General features: G+C 40.9%; 2 protein-coding genes across 4 annotated transcripts in view; one reads left to right on the top strand and one right to left on the bottom strand.

Moving 5' to 3' along the window:
* Positions 1–1847, bottom strand: part of zbtb8os (zinc finger and BTB domain containing 8 opposite strand) — a 37662-nt gene extending 35815 nt beyond the window's left edge. Inside the window, exon 1 of one of the 3 annotated variants that reach the window (XM_059949151.1) lies at positions 1645–1847. In XM_059949151.1, coding sequence (XP_059805134.1) covers positions 1645–1726 — 82 coding nt within the window. In that variant the 5' untranslated portion in view covers positions 1727–1847. The other 2 variants (XM_059949153.1, XM_059949154.1) reach the window with 2 other exon arrangements.
* Positions 1775–16923, top strand: iqcc (IQ motif containing C). The gene is made up of 5 exons (XM_059949150.1): positions 1775–1911; positions 6154–6297; positions 12558–12927; positions 13776–13897; positions 15652–16923. The coding sequence occupies exons 1-5, from the start codon at positions 1801–1803 to the stop codon at positions 15709–15711; spliced, it is 807 nt and encodes a 268-aa protein (XP_059805133.1). The 5' UTR covers positions 1775–1800; the 3' UTR covers positions 15712–16923.
* The last annotated feature ends 2027 nt before the right edge of the window (positions 16924–18950 follow it).

Below are 18950 nucleotides of genomic sequence, written 5' to 3'. Positions count from 1 at the left end.
GAGGAAGTAGAGAGGCTACAGAAGGACTTAGATTAGGAAAATTGGCAAAGAAATGGCAGGGGGTATACAATGTCAGGAAGTGGATGGTCATGCACTTTGGAGGAGGAAATGAAAAGGTTGACTATTTTCTAAGTGGAGAGAAAATACAAAAAACTGAGGTGCAAAGGAACTTGGGAATCCTTGTAATACACACAAAATGCTGGAGGAACTCAGCAGGCCAGGCAGCATCTATGGAAAAGAATACAGTCAACATTTCGGGCCGAGACCTTGTGGAAGATTACCTAAAGATTAATTTGCAGGTTGAGTCTGTGGCAAGGAAAGTAAATGCAACGCTAGCATTCAATCCAAGTCTGGAAAATACAGTAAAAGCAAAGATGTAATGTTGAGACTTTATAAAGCACTGGTGTGGCCTCATTTGAAGTATTGTGAACAGTTTTGGGCCCCTGATCTAGACAGGATGTTCTGAAACTGGAAGGGGTTCAAAGGAGGTTCACAAAAATGATTCCAGTCATTGGGTATATTTAAGGCAGACGTTGATAGATTCTTGATTAGTTGGTGAACGAAGGGATGCGGGGAGAAGTCAAGTTACTTTTTATTGTAATTTCAACCATAACTGCTGGTACAGTACTTAGCAAAAATGAGACAACATTTTTCAGGACCATAGTGTTACATGACACAGTACAAAATCTACACTGAACTACGTAAAAAAACAGAAAAAAAACACTAGACCTACCCAAGACTGTGTAAAGTGCACAAAACAGTGCAGGCATTAGAATAAATAATAAACAAGACAATATGGCAGTAAGGTGTCAGTCCAGGCTCTGGGTATTGAGGAGTCTGAAGACAGGAGATTGGGGCTCAGAGGAAAATTGGATCAGCCATGATGAAATGGTGGCGCCGACTTGATTCTGCTTCTTTATCTTTTTGTCTTATGGTCAAGTGAGACGTTTCTCTGGACCAGGATGTAAAGCACAGCAATACACATAAAACATAATACAGTAACTCAAGAAAGCAAGAATTAAATGTACAAATGTACACATAGATAAAATAAAATGCATAAATTAAATATTGTAGGGTGCAGTACAAATTATCCAGTGACATTTCGAATGCGTTGCGGTAGGAAGTTCAGAAACCTAAACTTAATGGCCTGAGAGGAGGTACAGAAGCCTGAAGGCACAAGCTCAATGATTCACAAATTAACTTCTTCCCCTCTGCCATCAGATTTCTGAATGGACATTGAACCCATGAACACTGCCTCACGATTTTTTTGCACTACTTATTTAACTAAAATTATGTATTGCATTGTAGTGCGACCGCAAAAAAACATTTCCTTACATATGACGACGATATTAAACCTGATTCTAACAAAATGGGCCGAAGGGCCTGTCGCTATTGGCTCTGGACCGAGTGAGCAAGCCATTCGGCCTATGGTAAATAGACATACCCTTCCCTGGAGCAACCACTCAGTGATTCCCTCTTCACTACCTACATCTGCTGGGGGTGGGGGGCAGACAGCTCCGTAGTGTACCGTGAGGGATGGGGCAGGCGCTCTGGATATGTTCAACCTGCAGGAGTCCAGCCGTCGCCCAGCAACGAGACCTTCCCCACCCAACCCGGTCCGATCGGACGGCTGACAGCACTCACACTCGTACTTCTTGGTGACGGGCGGGTACTTGTCCTTGACCGCCTTCTGCTTGGCCGTCAGATCATACTCTCGGTCATCCATGTCTAGGCCGCTCTCCGCTCTCTATTCGGTGACCCGGCCCAGCGGCCTCACCCGCCCCCTGATTGGCAGAGCCCATGTCAATCACCTCAGCAAGTCGTCGGCGGTTGGTCTACTCTACCATGCGTCACTTCCTCAGGTCATTTAAAATGGCGGCGGCAGAGCTGCGTGGAGTTTGTACTATCCAGGTCAGCTTTTAAAAGTTTTTTTTGTCGATTCGTCTATGAGCGGAGTTCTGACCACAGAAAAGTGTGCTTAAACTTCTCGATATAGCTAAATTCTCGTTTTAAAGCTGTCGGCAACATTTAGGTGGTTGCTATGGTGACAGGCCAAACCCTGAGTAGAAACTCGATCTCAGCTCCAATTGAAATGACTTTTTTTTTGCAAATAGCGGTTAAATAATAGCTACTTGAGTCAGCTATTTTTTCGTTGGTCCGGTTGTTTATTTTTAAACAGGAATGCAGCCTATCTGATGGTACGATTGTACCTGTACATACTCGACTTGAAGGCAATCCTCAGTAACGTGCTGGAGAATCAGGATAATTATTACACGCTCTGTGCTGCCCTTTTATTTGAGTAATTAAGCTGAACCCCTAGTCTGGAAGCTGCAATTTTTATTTATCTTCAAGTATGAATCCGATTACTTTCTGAATCCAGGACCCTTACGGATGGGCCCTGCAAAAAAAAGTATGTTACTATTTCCTGTTCCAGGCACAATAGGCTGTTGTAACATAAAACAACTACAACACAGGAGCAGGTGTTTTTGGCCCACAGTGTTGCATGCTTACTGTCCAGTCCATCACGGGTAAAGCCCTCCCACCATTGAGCACATCTACATGAAATGCTGTTGCAGGAAGGCAGCCTCCATTATCGATGTTTTGCTGAGTTATAATCGATATAAAATTGAGAGAAGCATGTTGTTCAAGAGGCTGTCTGACTTAAATGTATTTTGTTTTTGTGTTAAATCTTTGTTTGGCCACCATCTGTTTCTACGTGCGACTTGTGTATACTCAAGAATTTGAGTTGCTTGAAACTCTGTAACTAATTATACATCCTGCGGAGGTCAGTAATACGCCTAGATGCGTCTAAACTGCTGGAAATGGAGGAAGAAGAAGCCTCCATTATTAGGGACCCCACCACCCAGGTCCTGCTCTCTTCTTACTGCTGCTATCTGGAAGATGGTACAGGAGCCTCAGGCCTCGTACTAACATGTTCAGGAACAGTTACTACCTCTCAAGCAATAGGCACTTGAACCAAAGGAAATAACCTCACTCAATTTCACTCGCCCCATCATTGAAATGTTCCCACAATCTATGGACTCACTTTCAAGGACTCTTCATCTCATGTTCTCAGTACTTATTGCTTATTTATTTTTTGTACACTGGTTGGTTGTGGTCTTTCATTGATTCTGATACAGTTATTCTATAGATTCATTGAGTGCGCTTACAAGAAAATGAATCTCGGTTGCATATGGTGACATATATGTACTTTTTAAAAAAAAAGTATTTATTTTTATTGTTTTGCCAATAACAGAACAAACAGGATAAAAACAGACAGGGTCATGATAGGTGAAGTAAAAGCCATATCTTATAATAGAAAAAATAGAGAAATGGGTTACATTGCTGTATCAAAGTTAACCAAACTCTTTTGTCCATAATTGTCCTTCAAAGTCTCAGGGGACCTTTAGACCCATGACTTTAAAATCCATTCCACAGGTTCCCTCATAGGAAGAAATAAAACAAAGGTCTTCAAACCAAATAAATGTACAGTGAAGATGTTATTTCAGGTTCAAATAAAATGTCCTATTTTCCCAGCATCTTTCAAATTTTTTAGTGACATGTCTCAGAGAGAAAATCAATCGTTCCATAACATAAATTTCTTGAACTATTTCTATCCATTCCAGGACTGTAGGAAACTCTTGGCTTAGCCATTTCCTGGTAATTGCTTTCTTACTGGCTGCTGGTAGTATTTGTAACAAATATCTTTCATGCTTTTTGAGCCCATTACCCAAATAAATAACATTAAAGTCAAAATTAATCTCTGGGCTGATTATTGACCTTATCTCTGTTACAACATCTAACCAATAAGACAAAATCTTTGGACACTCCAGACATACATGTACTTTTATAATAAAATCTACTTTGAACTAATTAAATTAGTAATCAAATGCCTAAATAAACTAATATTTTCTGCTGATACAGTGTCCATATCCTTCCATTTCATCCACATTCAAGCACCTATCTAAGAGTGTCTTAAATGCCTGTTGTATTTCCCTTCACCAACCACCCCAGGCAGTGCATTCCAGCTCTGTGTATACACTCAGTGTTTGAAATAAATAAATTTGTACTGCATATTTCCTTTGAACTTGCCACCTTATATGAATTTGCTCTAAAATTAGATATTTCAACCCTGGGGAAAAGAAACTGACTCTGTATTCTCTCTAAGCCTCTCATAATCTTATAAACCTGTATCAGATCTCCCCTCAGTCTTTGCATTCCAGAGAAAATAACAGAAGTTTGTCCATCCGTTTTAGCACATGTTCTCTAATTCACCCATTTTTCTGATAAGTCAAAAGCACATCAAAGTCTGCAGATGCTGGAAATCCAAAGCAACACACACAAGAAGCTGGAGGCACTCAACAGGCCAGGTGCATGTATGGAAATGAATATACAGTCACATTTTGGGCCGAGATCCTTCTTCAGGACAGAGAAGGAAGGGGGAATATGTCAGAATATAAAGGTAGGGGAGGGGAAGGAGGATAGCTGATAGGTGAAGCCAGGTGGGTGGGAAGGAGAGGAAGAATCTGATAGGAGAGGAGCAATCCCCGCAGAGGGGTGGGGGGGGGGGGTGGAAATATGTTTAGTGGTAGGATCCCTTTGGAGATGGTGAAAGTTGCGTAGGATAATGTGTTGAATGCAGGGTCTGATGGTGTGGTGGGTAAGGACAAGAGGAACTCTTTCACTATTAAAGTACTGAGAAAATGGGTGAGCGCGGATGTAGGGAAATGGAGCAGATTGCGGGTGAGGGCAGCATCATTCGTAGAGGGAGGGAAACCCCATTCTTTAAAGACCAAGATAATCTAGATATCTACCCCAGCCAGTCCTACTTGGGTGCATTTGGATCAATGAAAAATCAGCCCGAGTGCAGAAGACAACAAACTGTGCCAATTCAACTATAAATAAATGGCAATAACTAACAAGAATATGAGATAAAGAGTCCTGAAAATGAGGTCACTGGTTGTAGAAACATTTCAATGATGGGGCAAGTGAACTTGAGTGTAGTTATCCCCTTTTGTTCATGAGCCTGATGTCTGAGGGGTGAGGGGTAGAAACTGGTGGTGGGAGTCCTGAGGCTCCAGGATCTTCTGCCAGATAGCAGCAGCAAGAAGAGAGCATGGCCTGGGTGGTGGAGATCTCTGACGCTGCTTTCCTATGACAGCTTTTCATGTAGATGTTCTCAAAGGTTGGGAGGGCTTTACCTGTGATGGACTGTGTCAAATTCACTACTTTTTGAGGGATTTTCCGTTCAAAGGCACTGGTGTTTCCATACCAGGCTATGATGCAGCCACTCAATACGTTCTTCGTACACATCTGAATGTCATGCCGAATCTCTGCAAACACCTGAGGAAGTAGAGGCACTGCTGTGCTTCCTTCACAATTGCACTTACACAGGGGTAGTGGGATGGTGTTACCTGAGAGTGATGATCATCAATAGTAAACCTGGTCCAACCAGGTTGATATCACAGCCAAGAAAGCTCACCAATGCCTATACTTGCTCAGGAGGCCAAAGAAATGTAGCATGTCCCCTTCGACCCTTATCACAGAAAGCATTCCACCTGGATGCACAGTGACTTGGTATGGCAACTCCTCTCTCTGTATGTGACTGCAAGAAACTGCAGGGAGTTATGGACATAGTTCAGCATGTCATGGTAACCCAGCTCCCCTGTATGGACTCTCTATACTTCCGGCTGTCTCAGTAAAGCAGCCAGCATGATCAAATGTTGGAATTGAAATGTTGTTTAACAAATATCAAATGGTTGAATTTAATTAATGTCAGAGAATGTATGCAGTATACAGACTTACTCTTCACAGACATCCATGAAACAATAAACACCAAAGAGTGAATGACAGAAACATCAGAACCCCAAAGCCCTTCTCCCCCTCCCATGCACAAGCATTGACCCTCCCCTACCCCTGCCAACAGAAGCACCGACCTCCACCCCCCCAACATCCATCATGGAAGCAATAGCAACCCCCACCCCCCAAAGAGTCCTTGATCTGGTCCATCAAAAGCAACAATCCATAACCCCATTGAATATTGTTTTAAATGGAGCAGATATCAGTACTCTGCAGGGATATAGACCTATTTATATTAGGAAAGCAGTTTGATGTATTATATTTACCTTTTAAAGTCCTTGCATCCATTTGTAGGCTCACGTTAGAGGCTATTTGGTAAGAAAAAAGTTCCGAAGTCTCCGCCAGGACTATGAATGTATTGTGAGAGAAATTGAAGGGGTTACGGACATGTTGGAATGGGATGGGAAAGAGTTGCCTCGACCCAGATTTCGGAATCAGGTATGTAATGTATATTTGGAAATAAAACTTACATATTTAACTAGCCTTTTAGATCTGGGGTTCCCAAACTGGGACCCACAGACCTCTCGGTTAATGGTAAGGCTCCATGACATAAAAAAGGTATGGTCTTTAATGTATTTCACGTCAGTATTCACAAGGAGAACAACAACGGTGATGCTGAGATTAGGGGGGAATAAATTGATATTCTAAGGCATGTCAATATCAAAAAGCAGGTGGTGGTGTGTATCCTGAAAAACATTAAGGTGGATAAATCCTCGGGGTCTGATAGAATTCGTCCCAGCAAACTGAGAGCAAGGGAAGAGGTTTCTGTGGCTTTGATTGAGATCCTTGCATCCTCCTGTAGAAGATTGATTAACCTATATTAATGTGTTTGTTTATGACGGGCAACAGAGACAATCCAGGAATATATCAGAGTCAGCATCAGGTTTAATATCACCAGCATATGTGGTGACATTTGTTAACTTTGCAGCAGCAGTACAATGCATGATAAGTATAGAGAGAAAACTAAATTACAGTAAGTATATATATATCTGTATATTAAATAGTTAAATTAAGTAGCACAAAAATAGAAATTAAAAAAAGTAGTGAGGTAGCGTTCATGCGTTCAATGTCCATTCAGAAATCATATGGCAGAGGAAAAGAAGCTGTTCCTGAACTGCTGAGTGTGTGTCTTCAGGCTTACCGGTATGTACCTCCTTCTGATGGTAGCAATGAGAAGGGGGCACATCCTGGGTGGTGGGGATCCTTAATTATATGTGGTGAGCAGACCTTAAGTGATTGGAGAAGATGCATTTGGAAAAGCAGAGTTTTATTAGGGTTAGTCAGCGTTGTTTTGTGCAGGACAGGTCCTGTCTCACAAATTGACAGTTAAAAAAATAATATTTATTTACCTAGAGCACGGAACAGGACTTTCTGGCCTTTTGAGTCACACCATCCAGCAATCCCTAGTTTAACCCTAGCTTAATAACGGGACAATTTACGATGACCAATTAACCTACCAAACAGTACACCTTTAGACTGGGAGGAAACCAGAGCACCTGGAAGAAACCTTGTGCAGCAATGAGAAGAGAGCATGAACTGGCGGTGAGGATCTCTGATGATGAATGCTGCATGGTTAGGAGGGTTTCACTCGTGACGTACTTTGCCTCTTATTATGTACCTATATCAAGTCACTCCCCTCAGTTTCATTCCAGGGAAAGCTCAGCCTGTCCAACCTCTCCCTTCCCCCCCCATAGCTAAAGTCCACCAATCAGACACCGTTCTGGTGAATCTGCTCTGCACTCTCTCCAGAGCAAATAATACATTCTAGCCAGTGCTTTGTAAATTTCTTACAATACCTCCCAACTTAGCAAATGGTCTTAAAGATGGAATATAATGTATGAAAATGGGAGACTGTTCCTTTGGTGAGAAGAATTGAAAAGTAGTGAAGACTAATTAAATTTTAGCATCATTATGTGCCATGTCGTATGACGTAGATGATCATGGTCTCATGACCGTGATTGTTCTTGGCACGTTTTTCTGTAGAAGCAGTTTGCCATTGCCTTCTGGTCAGTATCTTTACAAAACGGGTGACCCCAGCCATTATCAATACTCTTTGTGATTGTCTGCCTTGCATCACTGACCAAGACTTGTGATAATACAACTATTATATGGACATGCAGCTTAGTAAATTTAAAGTTGTTGCATTCAGGCCTAAAGATTTAATCACTATGAAGGCTTTATTGCTCTTGTGGGATAACTTCTTTCCAACAGGGGGCGGCAGATGGTGGGAGGCCACTCTGCTTGGCAGGTAAGAGTTGTTGCTGTGAAAACAATCTGTGGTTCTGGGGTCTCCTCTGTAATGGTTATAGGAGTTGACTCTGGGACTGCAATAAATGGCTTTGACAGCTTGGACACAACTCTTCTTTTCTCGGCTTTTCTCTCCGGATCTACTTTGCTCCTTGCGCTTGTACATTTTGATCTTGGGAAGGTGCATTTAGTTCACTGGAGTATTCTGTTACTAATCCTTCTTTTGCTCCCTATATGATCTGATCTCTTAGTTTCCACAATATCATCCGACAACTCCCCCATTTTTGTTACTTTCTTCTTGGTCTTCCATTCATCCAGCTGGGTTTTGTTTGTTGCATCTGCTTTTACAAGCAACTTATTGTCTCCCATTTAAAGTTCATGTAGATTCTGATTCTTTATACTCAAAAAAGCCAAATACTTGCAACTTTCCTGCAGCTCCTTGAACACTTCCAGATTAAAAGCAAGCTACACTTCATAAGTAATTGCCTGGTTAACATATCAGAAGCTTTTTACAAAAACTGTTGTAGTGGGACCACGCTTTCATGCTTCTCTGAGCAGCACGGTCCTTCCGTGGTCCAATATGTTTCCAACCAGAGGCACAGAGATTGGCACCAACACCTGTTTGCCCTCTTCTGAGCAACGGTTCATGGTGTACAGCATGGAGTCAGTTGTGGCATCATCCAGTACCTTTCTTGATTCGCTTTCAGTTGACTCTGTTGCAGGGGATGTGGCAATGCAAATGGTGGATGGATCTCCAATCAAGCTGTAGTTGTCTCAGCCATTCAGGTGCCCACAGTTCTGGCCTTCCTGATCTTACTACATACAAGCTCAATGTGGCTTGTTGTTTGTTGTATTTACTGTTACGAATGACGTTCCCACAGGGTTATCTTTTCTTTAGTATAGTTTCTTAGTTGGATATCTGTGGGCTTCAGTTCAGTCTCTTTGAAATGTCATTCAAACTCATTTTGTGAAATGATTGAAACACCCAAGCAAGTGTCCAATACCATTTTAATTAATTTGCCATTCACTTTTGCTGTAAGCCATATTGCTTGTCTCTTGTAAAATTTCAAATCTTAAATCTCAAGGCTACCCAGTCCTGTGTCACTCTCATCATTGTCAGATTTTTCATAAACAGCATGCAAATCAGTGCTCTTTTTGAAACTGGGGCTTGACTTTTATCTTTTCCTGTTCCCTATGCATTCCGTTTATTTTTGTCTGCCCGACCTGCTGACTGATGTTATTAAATGGCAGAACAGACTCAGGGAGCCACGTGACCTCCTCCTGTTTCCATTTCTCATGTTCTTATTGAACCCAAGTGAGTCGTGTAAAGGAAAGAATAATCATTCCACGTCCTGGGAATGACTTGAATGTTAGTCAATCTACTCATCTGGATGCAAAAGGTCAAACAACTTTTCTCAATATTGTGGATTGAATTTATTCTTTAACCATTGTCGTTCCCACTAGGTCAGAGGTTATTTATTTCTGTTGTCTATCAGAAATAATGTGCGTGATTTGGCTAAAGCAAGTGTTTCCAACTTTTTTTATGCCCTGGACCAATACCATTAAGCAAGAGTCCATGGACCTCAGATTGGGAACCCTTGGGCTAGAGTGTTCCATAGGTGTTACATCCTTTGAGACATGCAGGGAGATTTTTAAAGATTAGCTTTATTTGTCACATGTACTTTGAAACATACAGTGAAATGCATCGTTTTTTGCATCAGATCAAATCAAATCAGCAATGATTGTACTGGGAAGACTGTGAGTATTGCCACCCTTCCAGCGTTGTATGCCTTTGGAATGTAGAGGTAGTCAGAACACCTGTAGGAAACCCAGGTGGTCATGGGGAGAAGATACAAACTCCTTACAGGCAACAGTAGGGATCAAACTGCTGTTTTACAGCTAGCTTTTGTAAAGTACTGCTGTAACCATGCCATAGTTTACCAAGACTGTAAAGGCAGAGGTTATAAAGGATGTTAATGCAGCTTTTCTTCCAAAGGATTTCTGACTCCTTACCCAGCTAGAAATTATCTTGCAGCCTACACCGTGGCCTTGATTTTCACTTCTGCGTCGCTCTACGCCATAGTGAGCATGTGTCGGTGTGCGCCAAAACACTAGTTGGCAGTGGGGTTTCTATGCCACAGTGTTGAGTTTCTTCATGAGACATGGACGAGGAAATGCATTTCAAACATTTTCACGTGTCAGCAGGTAGATTTGACAGTTTGGTTCATCTATTTCGTCTTGGTGTACGCACAGCCTACAAACATGGTGGAGAAGAAGCAACTGGAAATACGTAGGAGGAAATGTGATGCTACCAAGTGGACCAATCACAGTTGTTGTGGTCTGCATTGCCGCAACGCGTGAGTAACTTTTCTGGAGAGGTGCACGTCACCCTATGGCATAGGGTACAGTGGTACGGCGTAGGGTTCGCGATCCCTACGGCGTAGATGCCACGCACAAGTATATATCAGCCTTAAGTATTAAGTCAGTTATAAACTGTAGTCTTCTTCAGTAACCTTAACTGTTGTGAGAGCAACTCTCTTTTCCTTTAGCCAACATCAATACCAATCCTGTTCTTCTGGGAACAATTTTCTTTAAAATCTATAGTAGTACTTCTGTCCAAGTCAATTCATCTTTGGACCTGACTGGATAACCCATTTTACCATGTGACTTCGCTTCAACACAAAATATCTATTTGGCTTCCTTCTGTAGCAACTTACAAAAAGGTTTTCCATATCTTATGTGTCATAATGGCCAACTGACCCCATTCGACTCATCTTGCTCAGTGAGCCTTCTGGAAATCTATTCAAAGTTCAAAGTGCATTTATTATTAAAGTATGTGTATTATATACAACCTTGAGATTCGTCTTCTTATTTTCAACCACAAAACAAAAAAATACAACGGAACCCATTAAAAACAAGACCATCAAATACCCAATGTGCAGAGAAAAAAAAAAGGGAGTCTGTTCACAGACCTTTATTTCAGGGCAGTGCAGAGCAACGAGCTGAACTGGCCAACCCTTGTCTCAGACTCCAACACCCTGACCTTTTCAGTCTAGCCCAAAACCAAAATCATCTTTGAAACATTGGGTTCAGTCATGGCCTGGAGCATCTATCCCATACTATGAATTTAGCTTCCTGAATACACATCAAGATGCCTCTATCATTGTCTTGATGTAGTTTTTTAATAAGACTTGTTCCCTTTCCAATTTATTCAAGATTTCCAACACCTGCAGAATCGTTTTGTGTTTGTAATCTATCACTATCCTCTTTGCAGTCCACCATTCTGCCAGGGTTTGTTCCTACCCAGCAGATGCACCAACGCTTATTTTATCCAGTAGTCGGTGCTTTACAGACAGTGTTTTCGTATAGCCAAATCAATCTCCACTCTAGTTGTATAAATGGATTTCCAGTTAATGTATTGGTTGCAACACCTCACAAACCTTGCACTGTCCTTCCCCCATTCTGTCTGGTACATCCAGAATGCTGCATGTAGATATGCACAGTGGTCCTTGAAAATATCCTGCCTGCTTTCTCTCTGAAGTCAAGAGTGTGGGGCTCTTCAGTCTGTTGTGGTAAATGTAGTCCCTCAACCCAGGAACTATTCTCATAAATCTTTTCTATACCCTGGCAAACATCGTCATAACCTTCCTGTACCCAGTGACCAGGTCTGAACACAAAATACTGGAGAAACTCAGCAAGTCAGGCAGCATCCATGGAGGAGAATAAACAGTTTTGGGTCAAAGACTTTTCATCAGGATTCTTCTAACTCTTCCACCAATCATCTTCCAGTTTCTTACTTCACTCCCCACTTCCCCCACCCACTCACCTGGTCTCACCTATCACTAATTTGCTTGTACTCCTCCCCTACCCCTACTTCCTTATTTCAGCGGTTCCCAACCTGGGGTCCATGTACCACTCGGTTAATGGCAGGAGGTCCATGACCTAAAAAAGGTTGGGAGCCCCTGTTCTAGCTTATGCCTCCTTCCTTTCCAGTCCTGATGAAGGGCCTTGGACCAAAACATCAACTGATTATTGCTCTCCATCGAAGCTCCCTGATCTACTGAGTTCCTCCAGTTTTTTGTGTGGGTTGCCAGTGGTAGAGTGTAGCAGTTTAGAAAGAAGCTGGTGGAATGGACTGACACGAGATCAAGTTTGAAAACAAACACCCAACGTACAAAAAAAAACAAATTGCGCAAATGGCAAAAAACAAGTGAAAAACACAGAATATAAAACATCAAACTGCAGAGTTATTGAAACAGTCCAGGAAATGAGATGAGGGAAAATATTTTACTCAAAATCCTTACTTGAAGGAAAAGCAATTTTCAAGCTTTATGTGCTGACATAAACTGCAGATGTCTCTCCATAGATGCTGCCTGACCTGTTGAATTCCTCCAACATTTTATTTACTTTTCTACAACAGCTGTCTGAGAATTTGTTTTCATCTTCCCCAGGTTTCAGGAACAGAAGGTGTCCACAATATACTTCAAAGTAAAACATCTGAAACATTTTGCCCCAAAGCGGAAGAAAGCACTGACCATCCACTACTTGAGAATGATGAACCAGTAAAGGATTCCTGTGAAAGCACAAACCCCTCCAGCAGGCAAAGTACTCCCAGGCAGCTGGATGCTCCTAACACTCTGAACGTAGATACCAGTTCACATGAACACGTACCACATATCGAAAGTACGGTTCCATTTTCAGAGACAGAGCAAACATTCTGTGCAAGTGGGGATGAAAGGAAGGGCTCTGATAATTCCTCCACTGTAATGTCAGCATGCAATCGTGCAGTACTGGAGAATATATCCAAAGGCAACTTTATAGGTAAAGTGCGAGATTCACTCAATGGTACATAACGATGAGGCTCACAATAAAGGGAATCCCTTTGAAATTGAGATGAGGTGGTAATTCTTCAGCCAGTGGGTGGTGAATCTGTGGAATTGGATACCACAAAGGTCTGTCAAAGTCATGTCATTAGGTGTATTTATGACAGAGATTGTCATAGAAAAATACAGCACAGAAACAGGCCCATCAGTACACCTAGTCCGTGCCAAACCATTTAAACTACCTCGTCCCTATAGGTTCTTAATTGGTAAAGGGGTTAAGAGTTACTGGAAGAAGGTCGTGTTTGGGGTAGAAAAATAAAATCAGCCACAATTGAAAGCTGGTGCAGGCTCAATGGACTGAATGGCCTAATTAAGCTCCTATATTTTATAAATTCAATTGTTTTTACTCTTAATAGCTATAAAATGTTTTGAAATATTAATTGTTTTGCACCAATGTTACAGTATTTTGGAATAGGTTTTTGGTTTGGGAATGATGATTTCGAGTTCTAAGGTTAATGAGGAAAGTATTCTGTTTAGGTGGCAAGAAGAGAAAACAAAAAAGTTCTTTGCACAGATGGAACAAATGCTTCCATTCTTCTCCACCTATCTATTTTTATGCATTCCTTTTGGGAACTGCTTAAATGTCCCAAGGATGTATTCTGCTGTAAAGCAGTTCTATGCCTTATCAGATTCTTACAAAAATGAAAACATATTTTAAAATGATACCAAACTTCTTATACTAGCCAGACTTTCCTTTTAAGTCCCATTGAAAGTGACTGGTGTGAGGTGTAAGTGACAGGTTCTATAACACTACATGCTGAGGAATGTTGTCATTTGAATCTGCAGGACCTCTTTGTAAATTGCAAAGGAAAGAGATGCCTACGTCATTCCAGGAACTTCAGAACTACAGAAGTAGCCTTGCAATGGAACTCTTGTGGCTACAACAAGCCATTGTGAGCCGTAAAAATGTAAGTAATAAATTCATGTGCGATTGAGAGTATACCCAGGTTTGACATATAAAGGTAAAAAACACCAATTTGTATCTCATCCATCCCCTAAGTGGTCATTCCCTTTATACGCAGCCCAGGATGAGTGCACTACATACCATTTACAAACCCATATAGGCTGGTCCAGCAGCTCCCATCAACCACCAGGAAGGACATGTCACGCTGGACAACACTTTTTTTCGCAAATGTTGCTTCCTCAGAATTTTTTTTGTTTATGATACACCATGTAAAGCTGGACACAAATATAATTTCTGACTACTGGTATCACATAGGAATTTGGAGAAACAAGAAATTAACTTTTATTGAATATAATGCATTTAATTCCATAACAGTGCTGATGCTTTGCAACAGTTCAACTAAGCTAAAAGTCATTTTTTTGGTACTCTGCGTCTGAGGCTTCCCCCTTAAGTGTCCAACAGTACTCAGCCAGCGTTGATGGATTCCAGTTGTCCTGATACCATTTCATCTTGACTGCAGTGTTCTGGTGAAACCTTTCACCGTGCTCGTCACTGACAGCACCAAGATTTGCAGGGAAGAAGTCTAAATGGGAATGCAGAAAATGAATCTTTAGTAACATGTTGCACTTCATGGTTTTGTATGTTTGAAGCATGTTGTCAACCAGCTGCATGTAGTTTGATGCTCTGTAGTTGCCAAGAAAATTGTCAACAACATCCTTGAATGCCTTCCACGCAATTTTCTCTGGTCCCACTGGAAGTTCTTTGAATTGCCTGTCATTGAGGACCTATTTGACTTGTGGACCAATAAAAATGCCTTCCTTAATCTTGGCATCAGTTGTTCTGACTTGAATTATGAATTGAAATAACAAATATAGGTGATTTTTGAAAACTGGTGTTTAACAGGGGAATTTCGTAGTGATTTTCATGATTAGCAGCCCAGAATCTGTAAGATATACCCAAAAGTATTCAGGAAATAAAATCTTTGTTGTCCAGTGTTATCGGTCCTTTATTGTCACTAGGTCTAAATCCTGGAAGTTCTTGCCCAGCAGTACTGTGTAGCTACCACTATGGGCAATTTACAGTGCTAACAAATCTACCAGCTTGGATTGGAGCACTAGGTCACAGGGAGGATGTGCAAACTCCACACCAACAGGACCTGAGGTCAGGAATGAACTTGAGTCACGAGCTGTGAGAGAGCAGCAATATTAGCTATACCACTGTGGCAAATTGAACCAAAAGCAAACATTCAAGCCCAAAATATCTGGAATGCATCTAGTCAAGGTCTCTTTTTGATGAACCTCAAGTTCTATATTCCAATAAGTGCTTATTGTACCCAAAATCAAAGGAAAAAAATTCAGTTCTCAGAAGGTATTTCATAATACTGGGTTACCAACAAACACAATAACCTAAACAAAATGTATCTTTACTACAGCTAGAGGGCCAGAATGTATGCTCATGCCCCAAGTAACCTTCTAAGTCAACACCTTCACGAAAGGTCTTATCAGTACCTTCTTAAGGGTAGTTACAGATGGACAAATAAATGCTGACTTTACCACTGATGACCAGACACCAGAAAAGTTGTTTTTCAGAAGTTCTCAAATCCTCTTTGATCATCTTGGTTAATATCTCCTTGGGAACTAGTAGAAGATTTGTTTAATTAGCCTGCTTTGGGATTTTTTTTCTCATTAAAGGTGCTGTTTAAATGAAGATAGTTCTCTTTTAAATTAATTCACTAATGGTCTTTTTTTCACTTGCCAGTATCTGATACTGAAGCAAAAGTTGGGAGCTCCAGAATTGGCAACAGCATCTGAACTGTAAGAAACAAGTTGGATAAAACTCGCTTTTTGTAGTTTTTCATCAATCAATGAACTGGCTACGACGAGGGGATACCACAGAACAGGTTCACATGGGCAAGCACTGTAAAAAAGCACCTGCTAGAAACCTTTAACCAAGAAAAGAAAAAAGGTTTTAAGAACGCAACTTAATGCAACCTTGTAACTGTAATTCTATACTTTAAAGTTTGTAATTCTGTGTTGCAGAGTTTAAGACTAGCGGACACAGCCTCAGAATAGAGAGATGTCTGTTTAGAACAGAGATGAGGAGGAATTTCTTCAGTCGGAGCATGGTGAATTTGTGGAATTTGTTGTCACAGATGGCTGTGGAGCCCAAGTCATTGAAGATATTTAAAGCAGAGGTTGAAATGTTCTTGATTAGTCAGGGATTCAAAGGTTATGGGGAAAAGGCAGGAAGATGGGGTTGAGAGTTGTAATAAGTCAGCCATGATGGAATGGTGCAGCAGACTTAATGGGCCGAATGGCCTAATTCTGCTTTGATGTCTTATGGTATGTTACAGGTAGTTTGCTTCAAGATCATGATTCGTTACTGGTCCTGTTATAATTCCAGTCATAATTCTACACTTCAGAAAATAGTATTCCTTCTAAATTAATATTTGTAACTGGTTTTGTGGTCAAGGAACTGGAGCGCTTGTTGCTAATCTTGGGCATCCATCCATCCCTGCTATGGATAACCAGTTGTAACACTTGTCAGTCTGTCTGACAAAGTGGCTTACTTTACAGAGGAATAACCTGCTGCTTGATGATGTTATTTCTTCTGTATTTTCTCTCAAGGTTAATGTGTTGCTAATTGATGGCTGGTGTGAGGACGAATTTAATACAGATATTGTTATAAAAGGCAATCTAATTTGTGGCCTTGGTTTTCTTTGGTAAGATTCTGATTGCTCGCTGAAGAAAGAATTCACGGAAAAGAAGATGGACATTTCCCTAAGGAAATAAAATAATTTAAGTGCCTGTGGTGCCTAATTCTCCACATTTTATACAAGAGCATTTCTGCACAGAAGCCTTAGTGAGCTGTTCCAGGCAAATCCTCAAATAAGGACCATAAATTTAAATATATACACTGTTTTTTATGGAATACTGTATAGTTTCTGTTGTTATTTTGAAATTTCCTGTACAGACCTTTTCCTCTTCACTTTTCTATGAGAAAGATTAATAAAAATATATTTTGAAATTATATTAATCAAAGTTTTTTCTTGTTTCCAAACACTGCCCAACACATTGTATGATAGGTAGCTGTAACCTCAAGAACAATTCAAGAACAATTCTTTAAAAATAATAAAGGAATATTGGCATTCCCAGTTGCCAAATTTCATTTGTGGTTCATAAAGTTCTGATAATGGTTGGATTTCCAGGAGCTTCACAGAATATTTCATCCCATAGCTTTACATAGACCTGATGGTCTTATAAGCTACCCTGTACAATCACATTTCATCTGGCGCACCTCAGGGGTGTGTGCTTAGCCCACTGCTCTACTCTCTACACTCATGACTATGTGGTTAGGCACAGCTCAAATGCTATCTATAAATTTGCTGAAGACACAACAATTGCTGGAAGAATTCAGATGGTGATGAGAGGGTGTACAGGAGCAAGATATATCAGTTGGTTGGGTGGTGCTGCAGCAACAACCTGGCACTCAATGTCACTAAGACCACACACTGATTTTGGGTTTCAGAAAGGTTAAGATGAGGGAACACACACCAGTCCTCATAGAGGGATCAGAAGTGGAAAGAGTGAGCAATTTCAATTTCTTGACTGATGACAAACTGCCATCTTCTTTCAGGGATGAAGCCTAGGCATTTATACCCCCATTGTCCATCCCTCCTGATTGGTTAGTCCTCATCCAATCAGGTTTCTCTATCCCACCTCGTTTACAATCAAATTCCAGTTCTTCCATAGAGCAAGAATTTCGTCTTTATTAAAATTCTTTTGTTCTAGTTTCATTTCAATGCCTTCCTTCACCAGGCAGTTCCAAAGGTCATTGGTGTGGCACAGTAGATTTCTGCCTTCGAAGTCAATTCTTTGGCCACTGCAAATGCAATGTTCTGCTACCGCCGATTTCACCAGGTAACCCAAACAGATATACTGAATAGCTATGTGTATAGCTAGGATGCCTAATACTTTTGCACAATACTGTATTTGTCAACACGCAGCAGAGATTGAATTTGTAAATCTGACCGTAAAAAATCTCTTTATTTGTAGGTATTGAAAAAAAATGAGTTTTGGGTAAACTATATTTAGTTGACAGTTGTTCAAACGAAAAGAGATTTCCCTCTACAAACAAGTCCTGAAAGCATTTAATACCTAACCTATCCCATTCTTTAAAAGCAACATCAATCATAAATTAAAAAATAATTAGAAAAAATGGGACTTGAAAGAAAATCTCAATAAGCCAAAGTATTTTCGGAATTGTATCCATAGAACCATAGAACATTACAGCACAGGCCCTTCAGCCCTGCATGTTGTGCTGACCCATATAATCCTTAAAAAAACTACTAAACCCACACTACCCCATAACCCTCTATTTTTCTTTCATCCATGTGTCTGTCCAAGAGGTTCTCAAATACCCCTAATGTTTTAGCCTCCACCACAATCCCTCGCAAGTTATTCCTGACACTCACAGCCCTCTGTGTAAAAAAAAACTTACCCCTGATGTCTCCTCTAAACTTCCCTCCCTTAATTTTGTACATATGCCCTCTGGTGTTTGCTATTGGTGCCCTGGGAAATTCTCATAGTCTGTTTAACTATCAGATTATCAGTTAACTTACTCAGAGAGAAAGGAAGTGAAGATCCAAGAAGAGAAATAATAGAAAGTTTATTAAAAGAGTTAGCTTCTAAAGAAATCGTCACGATTAATGTAATATTACCAAAATGTAAGAATACGTATACAACACTGGAAGAACTCAGCAGGTCAGGCAGCACCTGTGAGAAAAGAGTAGCCAACGTTTCGGGCCGAGACCCTTCATCAGGAATGGGGGGAAGAGAGGGGCAAAGCCCAGTAATAGAGATAGGGGAGGGGGTAGGGCCTAGAGGCGTCAGGTGGAAAACCAATCAGAGGAAAGATAAAAGGAGGGGAGGGGGAGGGGATAAGCATGAAAGAACTGTAGAGATAGAAGCAGAAAGTTGAAAGGGGAGAGAGGCAGAGAGGGACCTGGGATAGGGGAAGGGGCAGGGGGAGGGAATTACTGGAAATTGGAAAATTCA

The sequence above is a fragment of the Hypanus sabinus genome, chromosome 24 (assembly GCF_030144855.1).
Source record: "Hypanus sabinus isolate sHypSab1 chromosome 24, sHypSab1.hap1, whole genome shotgun sequence".
NCBI classification, from domain to species: domain Eukaryota; kingdom Metazoa; phylum Chordata; class Chondrichthyes; order Myliobatiformes; family Dasyatidae; genus Hypanus; species Hypanus sabinus.
The sequence above is the reverse complement of the archived record's forward strand: the minus strand, read 5'-3'. Positions and strand labels throughout refer to the sequence as shown.

What these genes read in the sequence shown, in the direction of transcription:
- iqcc (XM_059949150.1), top strand. Translation starts at nt 1,801, where the DNA reads ATGTCAATCACCTCAGCAAGTCGTCGGCGGTTGGTCTACTCTACCATG. An exon ending in GTGGAGTTTGTACTATCCAG is followed by an intron (nt 1,912 to 6,153) that starts GTCAGCTTTTAA and finishes ATCCATTTGTAG; the next exon opens with GCTCACGTTAGAGGCTATTT. An exon ending in ATCCAAAGGCAACTTTATAG is followed by an intron (nt 12,928 to 13,775) that starts GTAAAGTGCGAG and finishes TTGAATCTGCAG; the next exon opens with GACCTCTTTGTAAATTGCAA.